The 22,895-nt window shown below is 43.5% G+C and overlaps 1 protein-coding gene across 4 annotated transcripts in view; it reads right to left on the bottom strand.

The window, feature by feature from the left end:
• Window positions 1-224: 224 nt before the first annotated feature.
• RALGAPA1 (Ral GTPase activating protein catalytic subunit alpha 1) overlaps window positions 225-22,895 on the bottom strand; it is a 194,394-nt gene continuing 171,723 nt past the window's right edge. For 3 of the 4 annotated variants that reach the window (XM_083167787.1, XM_083167784.1, XM_083167785.1), the window contains 2 exons: window positions 11,900-12,027; window positions 225-1,882 (listed from right to left, as the gene is read on the bottom strand). In XM_083167787.1, coding sequence (XP_083023913.1) covers window positions 1,746-1,882; window positions 11,900-12,027 — 265 coding nt within the window. In that variant the 3' untranslated portion in view covers window positions 225-1,745. Of the gene's footprint in view, window positions 1,883-5,879; window positions 5,906-11,899; window positions 12,028-22,895 lie in introns of all 4 variants that reach the window. The other variant, XM_083167786.1, reaches the window with a different exon arrangement.

Raw genomic sequence — 22,895 nt, 5'->3', positions numbered from 1 at the left:
ATGGGCAGAAACCGTTGGAAAAGAAGTGTATGGCCATTCAATAAATGCCTTAAATGCCTGGACACACAACAATATCAGCAGAAATATGGTTCATCAATGACTTTGGGCTCTTTATCAAAGTTGCGTTAATGGTCTTGTAGAGTATATTCGGAGAACTTCTCATAACAGTCTCCAATACACTTTGTAATAACAGTTTTCATAGGATTTTCAATAAAACCTTAATGCAAAAGAAAAAACAAAAAAGGGTTGTATATTTATTATTTGTGACACAAATGATAACACTGCATCCATTAGAACATTCATGGCCTAACAGGATGAAGAACATGACAAATGTAATAAACAGCGCCAAACAATGTTACAAAATAATGGAATAAAAGCAAAAAACATACAATAATATGGAGAATGGTATAACGTAGTACTATCTACGTAGTCTGCACATGAAATGTTATCAGACCAGTCTTTGCTCAGTCCTTTGGCATCTCTAGAGAAGGTACTAGAAGCTGGAAAGATTGTTAAAAGATTTTCCTCCAATAGCGGGAAAGGCTTCGGCCAGCCTCAAGGTCATTCGTGGTCACAGGACACCTTTACAAGGTTAACCAATGCAGCAGTTTAGTAACACAGGGTCATGGCACTTGAAACTTGTCATTGCATATACAAGGCCATGTGTAATCAAGTAACATAACTGCAAGCAAGTGTAATCAATATGGGCTCCCGTCATAGGTGTCAGAACAGGCAGTGGGGGCAAGGGAGTGAGTCCTCCCCCCTTCCAAACATTGGTGCCAATGTGCCTGGGATCGGGTGTCGTGGGGTGCAGTGCAGTCTCCATCTAGGATTACCATGGGGCAGTGTCTGGACGGAGGCAATCCCCTTTCTGGCAGCTCACCCTCTTCACGGCCCATCTTCACCTTCTTTCTCCGGCATCCAGCTCCTATAGTGTGTGGCTATTTACTGTGGGCTGGCCACTAGTCCAGGACCAGCCCTTCACCCATCTCACCCACCACTTCCTATGATCCTCCAATCTTTCCCTTCCTCCTTTCTACCTATATATCTAAATATAGCTATATATTTCTCTCTCTCTATATAATCAGGTAGGTGATGGAGTGTCAGTCGCCCTGACACTCAGAAGCATAAGGGCACTCCCTCGTCACGGAATGACCCTCTATTACAAATACATAGATCCCCTTCACTGCTGTGCCTTCTACGCAGGCCAAACAGGGAGAGGCTTCCCTTCAAAATGAACATCGCCATATTGTGTAAATAAATCAGGCATATAATATTATGGAAATATTTCAGGTGGTCCAAAGAAAAAGACATAAGCCGGCTGTATATATATATCATACAGTAACAGGAGGCAGGAATATCATTAATAAATATACAGCACAGTCAGTGCACTGATAAAAGTAAAAACAAAAATAACATTTCCTCCAGGTTTATACTGAAAATAAACAAAAAGTGTCGTACTGCTAAAAGCGGCAAGATGTACATATGGCACAGGCGTTGTACATAGCAATTTAAAATCCGTTTTTTTTTTTTTTTTTTAGACTAAAATTTTAATTTACATCTAAAAGTCCAGTGTTATTCACTCAAATAAAAGAGATGTGTAAAAACATAGAATAAAATAACAGAAGTGTGATATTGCCACAGAAGGCCATGTGAATGTGTGTTGCCGGTTCCCGAACATGGCAATGCCCATCAAAGAAGGAAGAAAAAAAAGTCTGTACAATCCAGGGATGTGACAGCCAAAACTAGGACTTGTTGGCAGAGCCGGAGGATCGCCGAAGCTTAATGGACATGCGGCTTTTGCTGGTCCGTGGTGACGCCAAATCTGAGCCATCGTCCTGAGTCAGTAATATCTCATCCTGCTTATCTGCAGAGCAAGTGCCTGGAAAGAAGAGAAATATTTCATGGTACATAGGATGATATAACATTTTATATACAAATGCAACCAATTTCAATAAACTATTCCTGTGCATGTCCAAAAAAGGGGTGTGGTCTTAGCAAAAAAGGGGCATGGTTTCATGAGAATGCCACCACCTCTATCTCTGGTGAATAAACGCTGTGCGCATGTGCACAGCATCTATTGACCTCTCCACTGCTAAGCAAGCATCAAGTGACAGGAAGACACCCCCCCCCCCCATTTCCCCCCTTGCACTGTAGGGCATTGCAGCCTGGGGGTGCGACTGTGAGATAGCCCCCCAAAAACAGGATGGTCTCCTGAGAATCGGGACAGTTGGTAAGTATAAAACCCTATTTTTTATTGTTTATTAATTGTTTTCTATAATCATTTTGAGAATCATACCGTATGTGTACAATTTATTGTAGATCGATATCCTCAAATCTGGAAACATTTCAATGCACGTGCCTAACATTACAGCCACTTTAGTAGGTGGTGAAATTACTGCTTTCTGATGCACCATATCCAATCCAATGACAGAAGCGGTTTCTCTGAGCAAGGCCTCCTACGTGCGAAGTTATGGATCTGCATTATGCAGCCACTATTAGAGCGTTGCCTTCAAGACTCCCATAACCAGCCACAGTGAAACCCACAACATTATCAATAAACGTCTCATCGAACATTACAACGGCAACTCCGTACGGACATAAATAGAACGCATGCACGTTGCGACTAGGATAAACGCATAGCTGAACACAAAAAAATGCTCATCTATGTCCGACACATTTGTTATTTTTATATTATACCTATTATATCTCAAACAAAACAGCAGCAGATAAACTGCATGAATTATAACCTATTTTTATTTTTTTTCCTTAGTCTTCAGGGTTTATAATAACACAAAAGTAAGAAATTATACACATGTCCACTTGAGTGGACAACATGCATCTGTGACAAAAAACATTGCCCTATTGTCATGGAACAGTATTTTAACCAAAAACTGTTTTTTTTGGTACTTGTTTCCTAGCACGGCCCCCATCTCGTTGATTGTATGCCTTTAAGGCACTTAAGGCATACAATCAACGCGATGGAACCGATTTTGTGTCAATCACCAGCTAATTTGCCAATGAAAGACAAAATCGCTTTGATTGTGTTCGATGCGACCGACGCGATTTTCCCATAGGGAACAATGTTAAATAATTGTTAAAGTGAAAATCGGGTTGATTGCGTCGGTCGCGGGCCATTATAATGGGCCGCGATGCGATCAACCCGATTTTACATAGGTGACAATGTGAAATGGGCCAATATGGCCCATTTCACACTGAATATGTTTAAAAAGTATGTTTAATGGCCACCCCACTATTGACGCCAACCTGAAGCGTGGCGAGCGCAGCGAGGGCGTGGTAGGCGGCGGTACGCGTCCTCCGACCTTTTCATACCCCTACTATCCACATCGGCGTGGAGTTGATTTTATAAAGTGTGGCGAGCGCAGCGAGCCCGAAGAGTGGTGAGCGCAGCGCGCCCCGTGAGGGGACGGGGATACCTGTGAAGCCCGCGAGGGGACGCGGATACGCTTCCGGCTCGCCACACTTTATAAAATCAACTCCACGCCGACGTGGATAGTAGGGGTATGAAAAGGTCAAAGGATGCGTACCGCTGCGCTCGCCACGCTTCGGGTTGGCGTCAATAGTGGGGTGGCGTTAACAATGGGGGGGTATTTCAAACATGAGGGGGGGGGGGTTTGGTATAAAAATGGGGGGTTTTGGGGCTTTTTACATTTAAATCAATGTAAAATCGGGTCTCAGGGACCATTTTACATTGATTCCAATGTAAAAATCGGGTCGATCGCATCGCATGCGATTTGGTTGGCACGCGATGCGATCGACGCGATTTTTCCGACCCGATGGATAAAATTAAAATCGGTGGCGCCGTGCTAGGAAACAAGTACCTTTTTTTTTTTTTTAAATTGCAATAAAAAAGGAAAGTAAAATAAGAAACAAAAGGTCTCAGTCTAATCAGTTTGAATGTTACTTTCTTTGTTTTTTTCTCCAGAAACAAAATATCCTCAAAGTTGAAAACAAAACATTTTTCTGCCTATTTATGGGTGTATTTATCCACAAACATAAAATGTGCAAAGTATTTATAACACTAATATTCTCATTTACTTCTGAGTTTGCTTCTTACCTACAAAGTTAGCCTTTCACAAAACTCTGTGAACATTTTGACAGATATGAACGTTTGCTGTGAAAGTTGGTGAACAACCCAGCACACAAAAGCCAGTGCATGTAGATGTACTTAGTTTTGTGTGTGCAAGCTGCATTGTGGCAATCACATTTGCAACACTGCCACTGTATAGCAGCGGAGTGGTACATCATGCAGAGAGAAGACTGATGCTGCTCAGCGAAAGTGGCCTATCTGGAACCTCAGCAACCCAGCAGCACATAACCAGAACTTCAAATCAATAGTTTTCACCCTGCTTGCTTCTCATCTGCAGTTATATTTCTAGGGATGCAATAATGTAATACTACGGTTTACATGCATTCTATAGATCAATGGACCCAGCAATCATACAGTGTCAGTACAGGTTGAGTATCCCGTATCCGTGCATCCCGTATCCGAATTATTCCAAAAAACGTGGTTTTTGGAATAATTCGGAATTTTTTTTTTTTTTTTTACCCCCCCTAACCCTCTTTTCATACTTACCAAGTCCCCGGGCGTCCACAGCAGGCCTCCGGCATCTTCTCCAGGCTCTCCAGCGGTCCCAGGAATGCATTGCGCGAGTGTGTGCGCGCGCCGGTGACGTCACCGGTGCGCGCGCACACTCGCGCAATGCATTCCTGGGACCGCTGGAGAGCCTGGTGAAGATGCATGAGGCCTGCTGTGGATGCCCGGGGACTGCGTGGAGGCCGAAGGACCACCGGACACCATCAGGGGACAGGTAAGTATGCTAAAAAAAAAAATTATTCCAAAAACCGTAAAATTCCCCTATCCGAAATACTCGTGGTCCCGAGCATTTCGGATAGGGGATACTCAACCTGTACTGTATTGTCATTAGTGTCAGCAGCCTTTCTTCTGGTCCACTCTACCGGATTGCTTTGTTCAGACTAGAGCTTCATCTTTCATTTTGGAAACTTGGAATATATCGCTAAGGTTTTAGATATTTTAGCTATGCACTTTTGTAGGACCAGCTATTTCTGACATCTAATAGGCCCAAGTCCTGAAGCATTATGTAGGGCAGGCACTCCCAACCACGGACCTCAAGGCACACCAACAGTGCAGGTTTTAGTGATATCCAGGCTTCAGCACAGATGGTTTAATCAGAATCCCTCAGATACTAATTAAGGCACCTGTGCTCAAGCCTGGATATCACTAAAACCTGCACTGTTGGTGTGCCTTGAGGACCGTGGTTGGGAGTGCCTGATGTAGGGGATACAGTCAATTTACCTACAGTCAAAATACCGACCACCATTGACCGACGGTCAAAATACCGTCACGTCTTTTATGCAGACATGGTCAAAAGTCCGACATTTAAATCGTCGACAGGTCAAAAAGTCGACATGAATTTTGTTGAAAAACCAACTTGTTCTACCAAGTGTGGGCATTGAGTTAGAATTTAAAAGTGTGCTGAGAGAAGCGATGCAATGCACCGAGCCCATGCGAGGGGGACACGTTACACTTATATGGTGTCCAAGTCGACCTATTTCGAAACATAAACATCAGAACTTTTTTGGAAAAAAACATGTTGACTCTCCGACCCGTTGTCATTTTAAATGTCGTCATTTTGACCATGTCGGCATAAAAATGTCGGTGTTTTGACCATCAGTCAATGGTGGCCATACTGATTCATGCATAGAACAGGGATGATGAGGATGTTAGAGACAGGTGCCCACTGACAGACCCCTTCTCACCCCCCATGCAGTGATGTGGTGCCAATGATTAGAAAGGCTTCATGCAAGAAGAGACAGGAGAAAGAATCGGGTCTTACCTCTCACACTGAATACATTTAGTGATCTAAAAAGAGGAAATAATAAAAATACCAATCAAATAGCGAGGAGGCTTTAATAGATTAGGTTAGAAACGACGGAATATTTGTCAATAAATCAAAGGGATATGGTCACTAGGTCTACAAGCAGTAGGTCGACACCTCTAGGTCGACATGCAGGAAGGTCGACTTGGCTGAAGATCGGCATGGGTTAGTTCGACACAAGCATGAGGTCGACATGGGGAAGGTCGACAATCAAAAGGTCGACATGGCGTTTTTCACTTTTACTTGAGCCGACATGTGCCGACAGGCAGAATTTCAGTGCCCATGTCGACAGTTGTATCAAAAAGGTGAAAAACCCCACGTCGACCTTCCCCATGTCAACCTAATGCTTGTGTAAACCTAATGACCCTGTCGACCTAACCCATTTCGACCTCCCTGTATGTCGACCTAGTGGTGTCGACCTAGTTCATGTCTATCCAATGATCCAGACCCAAATCACACAAAAATTTAATTTTCAGAAGCCCACATGCAATATGGTATCATCATGTGAATTAATGGTTCCCAAAAGCAAGGGCAGATAACAGCATTGTTAATTCATGATCGTAATAATTCTGGTTTCACTTAGATCAGCCATAGATTCGTTATACTAATTATACCTCTAGGAGAACGAAGGTGAAATGAAAGACAATACAAAAGAAAAAAACACCTTGTAGCATTGTTATAAATGTGTCCTTCATTAATGATAGTTGTCAGTTATTAAAAACACATAATAATTGCTCTGAGGTCCGAGACGTCCCTTTAAATCTCAGTTTGTGTCAGAAATGTCAATTCAAATGATCAGCAGGATCCTTCTTTACACATTCATTCAGATGGCAGATGATAGATGGACAGATAATGACCTCCAGGAAGAACAGAACTGCGAACACTCTCCACAGTAAATTACACAATGACCATGATCAAAAAAGAGAGAGAGAGAGAGAGAGAGAGAAATACAAATAAAACATGGAATCGTGGAAACGGAACTGAACTTTGCATACAGTTAGCAGGAAAAAAATAATGTAGTTTTTGGTGAATAGATATTCTACTGGTTTTGCAATACAGTCATTTGGAATTTAAGCTCTTATTGTCAGCTACTGTTATCTCCCCTCATCTGCTGTCTTCCACACTCACCCCTATTTGTTATGTACCATGCGGCCACCTTGCATCAGATGACAGGTGTTTGGAATGCTGGTGTTTAGATAACCAACGCTGGCATCCTGAAGGAGAGAATCCAACCAGAGTACACTGTAGCCTAACCCTTACCCCCTGCAGCCTGACCCTAATCCTCCCTGCTAGTGCCTAGTCCTTATCCCTAACCCCTCCTTCTAAGTGCCTAAACGTCCCCCTCTGTAGCCTAAACCCCTCACTAGTGCCAAGCCCTTATCCGTGTAGACAGAAATAAGGAGGAGGAGGGGGGGGGGGGATTTTTTCAAAGCGCTAGAAGGGCAGTCACTAAAAGCTATAGACAATATGGAACTTACTCGATCCCAAAAAGAGATAAGAAGAACTGCAAGAAGGGTTTAGACAGCGCTAGAAAGTGCTGCATACATTTTAGCAATAATAGACAAAATAAATATTTTCTATATGTATGTATTAACTATTAGGGGGATATTCAATCTTCAGGTCACGGCAGGCCGTGACCCAGTCCCGTTCTCGGTCAGCTCGACCGAGAACACGCAGGCGGGATTCAATGTCCCGCCTGCAGCGGGGCGAGAAGGGGGCATGGCCGCGAGTTGCGGCCGGAAAGTGACGAGCTGCAGCCGGCAGCTCGTCACTTCCCGGCTGTTCTCGGCAGAACGAGCCCGACAGCTAGAGATGTCGGGCTCGTTCTGGCAGGAAACCCTGTTCAATGCTGTCGGGGAAGACAGCATTGAATAGGGCCCGTCGAGCATCTCCCCCACGGGAGATGCTCGACGGAGATTGAATATCCCCCTTAGTCTTATTTATTCATAATAAGGGGGGGAAAATGACCCATAGGACAGATATAATTACCGGCCGGTATATTGAACAAACAATCAAAAATTAGCTGTAGTGTAACTACATACATATACACATATAAATAATTAAATAAATAAATATAAAACTATTAGCACCTGAGGGAAAAAAAATTTGAAAATATAATCACTTTCAAGTATCAATATTTGGTATTCTCCATGGCAGCAGTTAGTTCTTAGAAATCTTTAAGTAGATGATAAATATTGTAGAACATTAAGCAGTTATGCAGGTTAGTTCAAAACCTCATACTGAAAAGGTGCAAGTAAGCTGGCAATGGGTTAGTGGCAAAATCCAGTTAGAAAAATATTCAAAGATTATTTCTCCTGTATTGCAAATCAGATATATTTACCACTCCAATACGTCAAAGCTTTTCCTCCAAATTACACTGGAACCAGTTTTGGCATGAGGGGATCGGATGCTGAAGTGCTGGCCGGCAGAATGTCAGTGAGCAGAGAATGTTTTTGACTGACGCGTTTCCCCCGCCTGCGTGTCTCGGCGGATCTTTGAAAAATCCCCAGCGACACGCAGGCGGGGAAACGCGTCAGCACGAACATTCTCTGCTGTATTCTGCCGGCCAGCACTTCAGCACCCGATCCCCTCATGCGAGGCAAATAGACACCGTGTCTTTGCCAACGTTTCAAACAGCTAATTTTTAATTGTTTGTTTGTTCAATATACCGGCCGGTAATTATATATCTCCTATGGGTAATTTCCCCCCCCTTTTTATGAATAAATAAGACTAATTGTTAATACATACATATAGAAAATATTTATTATTATATTTATTATTATTATTATGGTCTATTATTGCTAAAATGTGTGCAGCACTGTCTAGCGCTGTCTAAACCCTTTTTGTAGTTCTCCTTATCCCCGTACCCCACTGCCTAAACATAACCCCTCCTTCTAAGTGCCTAAATGTCCCCTCTCCGCAGCCTAAACCTCCCCACTAGTGCCAAGTCCAAATCCCATACCCCACCGCCCAAACTTACCCCTCCTTCTAAGTACCTAACAGTCCCACCCCGCAGCCTAACCCTAACCTTTCTGACTAACACCCTAATTAGCCCGTTATACTCAGGTTTAGAATAATAATATATGTACAGAGAGAGAGAGGGATAGAGATAATATACACATACACATTCATTGCACACACACACACACACATACATATATATATATATATATATATATATGGAGTACAATAGTGGGTTGGCGCCCTTGACGTTGATCACTACAATTAGATTAGCTTTAGTATAATTCACTCTACACATAGAAAAAGTCCATTCAATTTTTAAATGTTTATTTAAAAAGTATTTTCTTTCCACACAGTGGTAAAAGTTATTCCAGATCTTTGTACATTTCATTGACATATCTCTGATGCATGGAAACAGCAGAAGAAGATAACCCAACGTGTTTCGCCCCTGAACGGGACTTCATCAGGGGTTAACGGATCTCAAAAATTGATTTTGTGTGTTTTTCACAAGAAGAAACAGTCCGTTCTGTTAATAGGTCCTTGTATAAATGAATGACCTATTTCCAATGTCTATGTAGGTGGGCCGACTGGCGGAGAGTGATCTACCTCCAGACAATGTCGCTAGAGATTTTTCGGTACTCTTTACCTAGAACGGCGCCCACGATGTCCATCGCGGTCATCGGGGGTAAAAAATTGCGGGCATCGCGGCCATCGCATGCACAAAAAAAACGGGTGCGACGCGATGCCTGCGATTTCCCATAGGGATCAATGTTAAAAGTGTCAATGGACGTGATTTTTGTGTTCAATGCCTCAATGGACGCGATTTTTCCATAGGAAACAATGTTAAATGGGCCACAGAGCCCTAATAGTCCCCCTGAAGTCTGAAATGGCCCCCACAGTTGTTAACGCCACCCCACGATCAACGTGAACCCGAAGCGTGGCGAGCGGCGGCGGTACGAGTCCTCCGACCTTTTCATACCCCCACTATCCACGTCGGCGTGGAGTTGAGAATAGAATAGTGTGGCGAGCGCAGCGAGCCACCGAGCCCAAAGCGTGGCGAGCCCCGCGAGGGGACGCGGATACCTGTGAAGCCCGCGAAGGGACGCGTTTACCTGTGAAGGTATCCGCGTCCCCTCGCGGGGCTGGCTGCGCTCGCCACGCTTCGGGCTCGGTGGCTCGCCACACTATTCTATTCTCAACTCCACGCCGACGTGGATAGTGGGGGTATTTTAGGGGGACTATTTGGGCTCTGTGGCCCATTTAACATTGTTTCCTATGGAAAAATCGCGGGCATTGAGGCATTGAACACTAAAATCGCGTCCATTGACACTTTTAACATTGTTCCCTATGGGAAATCGCGGGCATCGCGTCGCACCCGTTTTTTAGTGCATGCGATGGCCGCGATGCCCGCGATGGGCGCCGTGCTAGGTAAAGAGTACCGATTTTTCTTACAAAACGACAACTTTGCAGAGAAAGAGCCTTTTAGGGTAGGTATATCTACAATTAATCAAATTGATGACTATCTCCCCTATTGATCTAGGAAAACCCAATTGGTTATAGGGTTGAAAACCTGGTGGGTCCAGCTTAATTGAATTAAAAAGCAAAAAATTCAGTACAGAATCAGGGGTACTTCAAGAGGCGATTCTCACCTTCAGTAGGAGTGCTCTGGTCTCTGATTCTGTCTGAATGTACATTCAGCCTACTGGCTGTAGGAACTGTGTCCTGACGAAGGGGGTAACACCCCGAAAGCTTGACTGATGTAATACAATTCAGCTTTCTTTCATTACTTCTGCTTCCTGAGTGCTATCATTTGTTGGAGTATATATATATATATATATATATATATATATATATATATATATATATATATACACATACATACATACATACACACACACACACAAACACACATACAATGCGCGCACACACAGAATATTCGCACAGTAAGTAATGTGCTCACGACCCACAGTTTCATTTGAGCGATATATCCAGAAGAGACAGCAACCAGTAAGAGCAAGTGGGTCTTGTGGACAAAAGATTCTGAAATACGCAAGTAAAAATGGCCAATATATTCTGCATCCTGTGGTGATTTAATAAAGAGGTTACAGCAACAACATCATCTGGTGCTGCGAACAGCGTCCAAAACAGTTTGTCCAAGACCACCTGTGATGTCATTTTTTTTTTGTATTATCTTTAACCAAAAGGAAGAATGCCAGGCAGTAGCAATATTTTCACACAAAGAGGGGAAAACATAATTGAACTTTTTTTTTTTTGTCTTTTTTGGCTGCCAGATGGTACAACATGTTGTGAACTTCCAGAAAATAGACCAACGCAAAGACTCAATCTGTTACATATGATTTACCTGTTCCAAGACATAATAATGTAACAAGGATCTGCTAGAATTCGGAGGGATGTTCCATTCCGTCTCAGCCAAATATTTACGCACAGTCCTTTATATATACAGTTCAAGTATACTGTAGCTAGAAAATTACTTTAAAATAAATAAATAAAAATTCGCCTAAAATTCAGTTTCTGCCATTGATATAGATAGATAGATATCTCAACCACTGGAACAATTATACCTAAAAATAGGTTAAAAAAACCGCTGCACCAAACCGATGCAGAAGTTATTAAGTTGGAAGCATAAAAACAAACAATGGTTAGAACATAAGCTGACCTCGAAAACAAAATAGGCCCTCCAATTAAATAGATCAGGGGTTCTCCAACTCAGTCCTCACGTTTTTCAGGTCACCCAGCAGGTGAATTCACTACTCATTGACACATTTTAAAAAATCCACAGGTGGAGCTAATAATTTCACTTGTGGTACTGTAAGGAGACCTGCAAAACATGCACTGCGTGGGGTCCTGTGGACTGAGTTTGAGAACCTGTGGAATATATTAAAATCCCCAGTCACAAAAAAATTGCAGATTTTTTTGGTATAGCGGAAAAATCAGACCTCATTGAATATTCACCCTGATTGAGAAATTACATTTCATGGTTCCAGAAAGAGACTCACGTGCATTTTGTAGATGGTGGTTATGATGTGGAGCTGGACAGAAGACTTGTGCAGCATAGTCTTCAAAGGTGGTGGGCTCCAAATGTTGCTGGATGATCGAATCCAAGTACCGCATCCTTTCCTCAAAGCTTCGGTATATTAGCGTTAAGAGCAAATAATCATACAGAAGAGAATGAAAACATCTGTATTACACACAATGGCCCTTATTCTGGTTCACTCGCAAAGGCAAATTCCTTCTCAAATGGACAAAACCATGCTGCACTGCAGGTCGGGCAGATGTAACATGTGCAAAGAGAAATACATTTGGGTGGGGTTTTACTTCAAAGTGAGCTCTATATTGCAGTGTAAAAATAAAGCAGCCAGTATTTACCCTGCACAGAAACAAAAGAACTCACCCAAATCTCAGCTAAATCTGCACAAGTTACATCTGCCCCCCCCCCCCCCCCAGCAGTGCACATGGTTTTGTCCATTTGAGAAGGAATTTGCTTTTGCGAGTGAACCAGAATAAGGGCCGATAAGCATAGCAGACACTACAGAAATAACGGAAGCACGTTTTAGTTAAAACCTTTTCTTTTTTATATAACTGCTGAACAAAACAAAGTTATTTCAAACAATATACTGTATATATATATATATATATATATATATATATATATATATATATTATATAACCATAGCTTATCCTGTGGCTCATTAAGTAAGTCTTGTACTTATATTAGAGACATAGATGAATGTGTTTTAGATTTGACAAAGGTTATTATCCAGTAGCGGTGTAAATGTGAGCCACAGGCAGCTGTACACAATTATCAAAAGCAATAGCTAGCCTGCTGTCCCCATATCTTCATGTTCCAGCATTCTCAAACCATCCTACCACAACTGTGTAGCCTTACCAAGGAAGATCGGACTTACATAACCTTATATCTGTGGTACCCAAAAACACCAACCGAAAATTATTATTATTTTTTTTTTTTGCTAAAGGCGTTCCCATGCATTCGCAGTCCCCAAAACATCAGAAAGGGGCCAAATTCGTGGAAATGGGGTGTGCTAATTAGCCAATAGTATTGCCTGAAAGAGGCGTGGGTGGCCATTTAGTACTTTTTGATCAATCTGATCTCTAATTACTGCATAAAAAAAACAATAGGTACGGCCAACGTGCGAGCAAGTAACCATGGTCTGCTAATGTGAGTAGTCAGTGATGGACTAAAATGATATGGCCAACATGGTAATTTATATCAGCAGCTTAAGTGACTGCAAAAGTACAAAGCAAGAACTATCTCTTGTAGGATGTATTTGAGATATATATGTATATATATATAGAGCGTGAAACAAAATTCAAAAGACAGGCCTGCCGCTGAGAGTGCTCTCAGCCAATCAGCAATTTTGCCACCGATTGGCTGAGCGAGAGAACTCTCAGCCAATCAGCGGCAGTCCTATTTTTTTTAATTCATGTTCTGCTGCCACTGTCCACAGTGACCGCTCAGCGCTTCACGGGCACCGCGGGCTACCCGCCCCGCTTAACGCTGCACGCAGAGCCCAGACCTCTTGCCCCCCGCAGATCCCCGGGAATTACATGGGATAAATTGCATGCTATTTATCCCATGTAAAAATGTCACATCAAGTGCCAAATCATAGTTCGCTCTCCTGGGCAGCTGCCTGGGGAGCTCAGAGGAAATTGGGTCCGACTAGCTCTTCGGACAAGTCGGTCTAATGTATAGGGACCTTTGCTCATTACTGTGATAAGAATGACAACACAGATATGAACCACAACAGTAAAGAGGCCTACACACGGGGAGATTTGCTAAGCGTTCTAGATCAGAATGCTCAGCACACAGTAATGTGCCAGCGCTGTCTGCTTAACGATCTGTCAGAGCCAGTGTCCCCAGGTGAGAACATTGGCACTGACGGTCGATTAACTAGATTTAACCGGCATGCTGGATATTAATTGCGGGTGATAGCGATGCGCATTGCGATCGCTATGGCCCCTACACATGGAGCAATGTGCGAGCATTTTCTAAGTGGTCTAGTAAGATCGCTTAGAAAATGCATGGAAATTGGCAAGTGTGTATGCCATAATACCTCTAGTATACAGGAAGGCCATATAACATTAATGAAACATGTATAATAAAACAATAGTGGATATGAACAGAACTATGCACATTTCACCAGAAGTAAAAAATTAAAAACATTATATTTTGCTGATAACTTCCTGTTACATCTGATCACCGGCCGCGTGCGTCTACGCCGAGGAGAAAGAGGCTACAGGAGTCTCTCCCAGCTGCTGATTTCTATGTAGTTAATAGAATCTTCAGATTCACAGCAAGTCTCCCTTGCACATGAGAAACTGCCCTTTGTGTATTACCAAAACTAATTTTCTATTTGGCTTGGAAGAAAAAAAAAACCTAAAAAAAAAATCACAGTTCTCTCCTGTACCCCGTGGTGCTTTTCATTATGTTTTACTTCATGGAACTTCTAAGCTATTCCTCTAAGGGAGAAGAGAGAAAGGAGAGGCGAGAGGGAGGGAAGAAATGAGCTTGTTAGCACATTACAAGCGTGGCATCTAGGTGGGCCCTAGAAAATCCCACTGGTGTGTTAACTTATCACTCTAGGCATGCTGGGAATGAAGCACTTCCAATTGATCACGCTTGTTCACACTGGAAGGTAGCGCAAAGCCGCACAACCGCCGTTCTAGATTAATACACTTCGCGGACAAAGAGGACTTTTGTAATTATTGTGTCGTCAAAAGTGGTCAGCTCTGCTGTATGACTGCAGCCAAATAGATCACATTTAATAGTGACACAGAGAAGAAAATATCATAATACAGGATGGTGGCAATTGTGCGCACAAAAAAAAATAAACTGTGTATACCGTACTTGCTCACCACAGAACTATCTGCGGTTAGACGGCTCTGGTTGGTATGACCGTTATCACCTCACGAGTACTTTCACTGACCCTAAACATAAGGAGACATAAGAAATAGGGTCCGGTGCAGGATGCTGACAGATCTTGGACTTCTTTTTAAAGCGGCAATCATTTACAAGGCAAAACCAAACTGGTTTTGTCTTGTAAATGATTGCTGCTTTAATAAAAAAAGAGGTCCGTGTTTGACCCTATTCCATACGCCCAATGAGATCCAATCAATAATACAAATAGGAAAGAGAAGTTCATAAATATCAAAATCGCTTAAAAGGTTAGCCTGAATTGCCCTGTGTGTACACAGCGGACGATAGCAATGCGCGGGCCTGCGGCATCGCTAGCGCCAGCCAAATAGACACTGCAGGCAAGAATATTTTGACTAGACACTGCAGTGTCTATTTGAATGTACACACCGGCGGTGGCTGCTGGGGATGGCTCATCTCCGTCGGCGACATCGTAATTTTGGCTAAGCAAAATCGGTCAGTCAAAATCTCCCAGCTAGTGCCCTGTGTGTACACCCCTTAAGGAAGCATATAGATTGAAAAAAAGAAAGAAAAAAAAAGCATAGAATTTTTTTTTTTTTTTAACTATTCAATATAGAATGAACTTTTTTGTCTGAGTATATCCTTCCTCTCACTTCCCACACTGAAGTATTACCTAGTCCTTGCCTAACCATAATAAATTGTAGAAGAGCAACCCCCACCAAAGAAGAGACGGATGTTCTGATTGTGCCAACGATAACACAACTCCTGGTATGTCCTGCTCTTTAAACCCTGCAGGCTACCCGTTTAATCTAAATCCAAAACAGGTACCCATGGCTGAGCAGGCGGATCCTGCATTAAGCCATCTGCCATAACACAGACTGACATTATTAAAAGGTGCTAAATTAATGGACTGAAAGTAAAAAAAAAGGCCAAAAGCTGGCTGTTTGTATCAAAGCTGCGGCGTATTCACTCTGACCTCCTTATGGGGAAACAAAATTGGATGTATGCAAAAAGAAAAATGCAATCAACACACAAATTATAATGGAATGCTGGTCTTAAAACAATTTGCCACTTTGTTACACACTTTGCCATCTCCTGTAATATAAAAAGTAATACCGCCAATGTACACGCACTGTTGGGAAATGTAACAGCTGGAGCATTACGCTGCTGGATTAGGAGCAATTTTCAGACTTTCAGAAAATCATACACTGGAAAGAAAAGCGACACAGTTCTTCATTACACCTGCAATTTCCCTACATTTCTGGGGCGAAACAGGAATATCAAGGCAAGAAATAGTGGACGAGCACACTAATATAATGCATTCACACGTGGTACCAACTGCTTACTGTACTCGCACACTTGTTTTATAGGCGTGTTGCTTATGCTATGCCGACAACTGCTATCTGGCTCCCAACATTCAGACACACCCTACAGGAACAGGTGTGATTATTGTATAAACTTCTCATACAAGGGGCCTGATTCTAGTTCACTTGCAAAAGCAAATTCTCTCGCTAATGGACAGAACCATGTGCACTGCAGGTGGGGCAGAAGTCCCTGAACACCTGCATGTGCACTACAGACACATGGATTGTTCACCCTCTTCCACTTTGAAAGAATCGGTCCTGGATCATTATCCAGAGGAGGGCTACTAACTGCCACCTTGACTGGTGGATTGCCACCCACCTAAAGGCCCAAGCTTCATCCACTGCAACCTGCTCAAAGACCCGGTAAAATACGGCTAAGTGGAAACAGCACCTCCAGGCGCCAGTTACTGGACTCCCTCCAGCTCCAGGAAACAATATGAACCTCCCCCGTGCTGGTGGATCTAAAAGGGTGACTATTCTCTTACTCGTTCACTATTCCTAATTATGGGTCCATATGATGTGCATACCTAAAATTAATTTTTAGCCCATTTTTATAATTTTGTGTACATTTATTTACATATGTTTTCTTAATTATATTAAATATATGATTTACTTTAATTGCCACATGCCTGGCATATATTTAGCGCAGCTTTAACTCTTCCCATACTACCCGTTACAGTGCTGCAGCTTGCTACAGAAGCAGACACTGGGGAGGCTGCAAGTATAAAACTAGGACAAACAAGGACACACATACAAGGTAAAGGAAATACAGGCAGGAAAACAAACACTATGAAGGGCTTCAATCCAATTGTAACAGAGACAAGAGGAGTACTGTAATGTTGGTTACACAATGCCACTGGACCGGGGATATCGCCTACATTACACAGTGAGTAGAGGCAATGGGGGTGATTCTGGTTCACACGCAGCGCTGCGTGTCTTTTAAATCCCCACCCGATGACTGCAGAAATGTCTGCCCCCCCCCCCCCCTCTTCGCACGAAGGTATCCCCACACAATTTTTTTGTACTGTACATCAAACCTGATGACACTGCTGGCGACACTGTCCCTGCTAAGGAAGGAAGGAAGGAAGGAAGGAAGGAAGGAAGGAAGGAAGGAAGGAAGAATGAATGATCCGTTGCATGCAAGCATGTTGAAATTTGAGATCAGCACACATTTGATCTTACATCGGACTAATGCGGCATACACACGGGGAGATTTCTGCTTCATTACTAAGCAATTTGGCTAAATTGCTAAGTGTGTATGTCCCAACCCAATTGGGATGCAGGGCCCCGCGTGTCGCTACAGCCTGTCTAGATCATTCCAGCATGCAGTAAACATCTATTCAGATCGCTTGGCAGGAAACTGCAATCTCAGTGATCTGAGCGATGTAAGTCACCCCCCTCACTCCTGTAATACCCACCCGATATTTCAATGATTATTTTTTCTTTTTTGCTCAACACAAATATCCCGCACTAAATCGCTCAACACAAATTTCTCAGTGTGTAAAGCTGGGTACACACTTACGTGCAATAACCCAGGATATTAATGGCAGTCTAAAAGGGATATTCGCAATGTGTGTACCCAGCGACAGCACTAAACTGGCCCACAGGGTAACGGGAAACGCCAGTAGGCCTCACTGCCAAATTCCCACTTCCTCTTCTAGGGATCAGGTTCAAGACTTATTATACATTATACATATGTTACACAACAGTCCAATGCACTATAATGTATTTCATACAGTGCATTCATTTGGTGATTATCATACATTTATGAAGGGGTCCAGACCATACACTCTTTAACCCTTTCAGGTCCAACGTCTAATCAGGCGCAACAGCCCTAGCGCTAGTAGCAGATCCAATGGTGAGACACTTTAAAATAACATTAACTTCATTCAACAGTCAATGTAGACCATTTTTGAATTATATATATATATATATAAAAAAAAAAAAAGATTACAATTCATTTAAAGCAGACTATTTGAATTGCAAAAAAAAGACTGCAAAGGGTTAATGGTTAGTCAAGCCTCTGTTTAAACTGGCCGGCCGTGCCCCTCCTAATCATGGGCCCTTACCACTGTATTCCCCCGGTGGGAAATCCATGGCCCAGTGAGACACCATTACATTGTGTTGTCCGTACACCCTGCATGATGCAGTAGACAACGATGTGAATTATTGTTGCCTGCAATGGGTATGCAGCACGCCCAATAGGACGACCCCTGGAACAATCTACGAGAGTGCGTGATTGTGGGTACACAGTGAGCAATGTGGCTGATATACCGTCCATGCCTGATTCATCGCCCAGTGTGCCCCTTACTTTGCTGGCCTTGTACCAGCCTGGGAGATTCTTCATAGAAGTGCACTTGTAAGCAAATGTGAAATGGTCATTAAAAATTGTACAAATTAATTATATAGGGAAAAAAGAAATGACCAAAGAATATACGAAATGGAACGGAGAACTGCTGGAAATAATAGCAGTCCATTTGTTAATGTCAAAGCGCACGCACACGCACACGCACACACACACACACACACACTCAGACTTAGAATCAGCAACGAACAACTAGAGCAGGGCTGGGCAATAGCGGCCCTCCAGCTGTTGATGAACTACACATCCCAGCATGCCTTGCATAAGTTTCAGCATGGCCACATAGCAAAACTGATGCAAAGCATCCTGGGATGTGTAGTTCATCAACAGCTGGAGGGCCACTATTGCCCAGCCCTGAACTAGAGGCTACTTGATGGACCAAACTACTCCTTTGTGTGCTAAAAGATGTCATAGCAGAAAGTGAAAGCAATTTTTGCAGGGACACAGATCTGTTTCAAACTTGCTGGATATGGAGAAAGGGAGCTGTGAAGACAGAGATTGGAGATACAGTAGGAGCAGATAGGGACTGGGGGTGGGGTGGAGAGCTGGTGGGCTCAAAACGGTCACAGCTCACAGTGAAAATACATTGCAGATGCTGTCATTTTGACTGGCCTTTAACTATTTATTAAATATACTTTTCTATATATAGTATTTCATAGTATGGTCGTCTTCTTTTTTTTAGCCACTCTGCATTTTTTTTAATATAGATTTTTTTTTTATTTAGTTAAAGGGACCCAGTTGTCCCCCAGCTTGCTGCTTCACCACAACACTCACTAAACAGAGAGCAGCCGGCATTTGTGACCTAGTTATCCGCTTACCCAACACTGTAGGTATGGGCCAAACAAACAATCTATAAAGACCTCAGCAGACGAGCAATCTGTCCAAAAAAGCTAGCACTTGCGTTAATCTAGAGTTAAGCTTCCACCCAAACACTGTTCAGCTGCCTGCATCATCACAAGGTGAATTACTTAGAGTTTATCTACATCTATGCGCAGGACAATCATGTCCCGGGCTCAATTGAATCTTGTAATTATTATGAACACACACAAAGTTTGATTGTATTACTTAAAGTGAACTGTGACAAATGACAGCGAGAGTCACCGTCTCTATCTTCCTGATAAGGAGCATATTAGTTTAAGCTAATGCACAATGTGCCTCTGGGGGTCAGCTGGTTTAGGTTCTGGAACAATAATCTAGATTTAAATATAATCTATGTTGCAATAAGAGGTACAAATGGCCTCCAGTATAATGTCTTCTGAAACAAAAATGAGAGATGTTTGTGTCTGATTTGCGTGTAATACATACAGTACACAAGAACAAGAGTCCCAAATGTATAAATAGGACTTAAAATAAATAAATAAAACAAAATACAATTATTTGTGTGTTCTTTTTGTGCACTTCCAGACATTGAGCCTGATTAGAGCTGGTTGCAGTGTTGCGAAATTTAGCAAAACTGCAAACCCTGGCGTTAGCCTGCAGGGGGCCTGCCCCGTAAAGCGCAATGCCACCCTGCTCGTCTGCTTCCTCCACGCAAAAATTTGCAGGCACATCACTAAAGTGCTAGCGCTTTACACAGCAAACCGCTCACACATGACCGGCAGACCCCTGGCTGAGCAGCCTAGCTGCAAAGTTAGGAACAGGTCAGCCATGTATTGGGTTGCAGCGGCTATTTGTGATGTCACACAGCCACAGCGGTTGCGTGATGTCACACAGCCACAGCGGTTGCGTGATGTCACACAGCCACAGCGGTTGCGTGATGTCACACAGCCACAGCGGTTGCGTGATGTCACACAGCCACAGCGGTTGCGTGATGTCACACAGCCACAGCGGTTGCGTGAGGTCACACAGCCACATCGGTTGCGTGAGGTCACACAGCGACAGCGGTTGCGTGAGGTCACACAGCGACAGCGGTTGCGTGAGGTCACACAGCGACAGCGGTTGCGTGAGGTCACACAGCCACAGCGGTTGCGTGATGTCACACAGCCACAGCGGTTGCGTGATGTCACAGAAACACAGCGCCCCTCCCACACAGACACGACGTGCCTGCGTTTTCCGGTTGCCGATCCCAGAAAATTAAGCATTCTGCCCCTGCGACACATCATAGCCCCCCTGTCATAACTTAAACTGCGATCACCAGGTGCCGCTGCCCGAAAATCACAATCTGCGACTTTTGGACGTTTGTGATCAACTCTGAATAACCCCCATTACAGGTGTTTACGTTATTTGCGAGTATTTGATTGTTTTTTACTACACGGTTGTAGTTTTATTTACTTCTCTAGCATCAGATTTCAATTGATGCAAATAAAATTCTAACCTCTGCCAAATAAGCCTCTTACAGCGCCTCTCCGCTGTATAATGAAAGGAAGGTGGGACACAGCGAGGGGAACAGATTTGTAATGCCAATTCAAGCCTTAATAATTACGAAAGATCTCATTTTGCCCCTTAGTTCTGTCAGCGTGTGTAGACTCCCAGGTTATAACCTACAGATGGTGCTGGGAGGCAGATTCCTCCCATTCCCTAACCCTCATCTTCCAGGATCTGTCAAGCTGTTTTGAGAAATTTGCAACAGTACAATGCAGCTATTGTGAACCTTGGCGGTCATCTCTTCCCACTGAGTGAAAGCCCCTGCTGCCCCTGATTGGTGTCTGCAAGAACAAAGACGCAGATTTAGGCTCATCAAGAGAGCCACGCCAAGCGCTGCTATCAGGCTTTAGCATATGCCAACACGGACGGCCTGCCCCTTGGGTTTACCAGAAGGGAGCATCCACTTCAAACCCTACAAATTGCTCATGCCTTTGTCACGGGTATAGTAACGGTGAACTGGCACTGGATGCTCAAATGGGAAGATACCTCATTCTGCTATTGTCAGCAGCAGATGTGACGAGATCACAAAGCCTGATCAGTAGAGGATAATGTAGCGTCCCATTGAATAACTTGATTTTTTTTTAGCATTACATAAAGGGCTTTGAAATAGTGCAAACAATCGCACACAGCATTTTATTAGCCTTCGATGGGTGCTACATTACTTGGTACTTGTTTCCTAGCACGTGCCACCGATTTACATTGTATGGCATCGGGCCTGAAAAATCGGTCACATCGCATGTGACCAGATCGCATGCGATGCGACCGATTCGACCAGATTTTTAATTGTACAGCCACCCTGATGGCTGATTACAATGTTAAATGCCCCCCCCCCCCAGACCCGATTTTTAATTGTATACCCACCCTGATGGGTAATTACTATGTCAAATGCCCCCCCCCCCCATTGTTAACGCCACGATCAACGCCAACCCAAAGCGGGGCGAGCGGCGGCGGTACGCGTCCTCCGACCTTTTCATACCCCCACTATCCACGTCGGTGTGGAGTTGATTTTATATAGTGTGGCGAGCGCAGCGAGCCCAAAGTGTGGCAAGCGCAGCGCATTACTTCACATGTATTCCGCGTGCGCTCGCCACGCTTCGGGCTCGGTGGCTCGTTGCGCTCGCCACATTATATAAAATAGTGGGGGTATGAAGAGGTCGGAGGACGCGTACCGCTGCGCTAGCCACGCTTCGGGTTGGCGTTTATCGTGGGGTCGCGTTAACAATGGGGGGGGCATTTGACATAATAATTAACCATCATGGTGGGTATACAATTAAAAATCGGGTCTGGGGGGGCATTTAACATTGTAATCAGCCATCAGGGTGGCTGTACAATGTAAAATCGGGTCGAATCGGTCGCGTTGCATGCCATTGTAATGGCATGCGTTGCGACCGATTTTTTTAATTGTATGAAAACGTCTTTAAAACCCGAAAATCGGGTCGGTCGGGTCTGATCGGGTCCCATCACATACCTTAAGTTATGGTATGCGATGGGACCCGAAGGGCGCTGTGCTATGAAACAAGTACCCATTACTTTTACAGCAGAGGACAGGACAGTTATCAATTACAACAAATACAAATAAAAACTAAGGAGGGAGTTCAGTTTAGCTGGAGGGACGGATAATGAGAGCGGATGCTGGTTCCTTGTCCGACCGCTCAGGAGGCGTTTGGTGGACTTTAAAAATGAATTCTCCATATAATTATGTTATATAAAGAGAGCAGAGGTTATTTTAGGAATAAATACTAGTCACTTGGGTATGGGTCAATACCTGACCCAATTCAGGTCGACATGCATTCGGCTTGCGAGCAGGGCCCTCCTACCTCTATGTCGGTTTGTTTCCGACTGTAAAGCGCAATGGGATACGCTGCGCTATATAAAAAAGGTAAATAAATAAATTGGGTTGACTACTGAATGTCGACAGAGTTGGAAGGTCGACACAAGCATCAGGTTGACAGTCAAAAAGTCAACATGAGGCTCTCACTGGGTTTTTTTTTTGTTCCGAATGTCGACAT

This window comes from Crinia signifera, chromosome 12, assembly GCF_055691185.1.
Source record: "Crinia signifera chromosome 12, ASM5569118v1, whole genome shotgun sequence".
Taxonomy (NCBI): Eukaryota; Metazoa; Chordata; class Amphibia; order Anura; family Myobatrachidae; genus Crinia; species Crinia signifera.
Note: the sequence above shows the minus strand (reverse complement) of the source record. Positions and strands in the feature narration are given on the sequence as shown.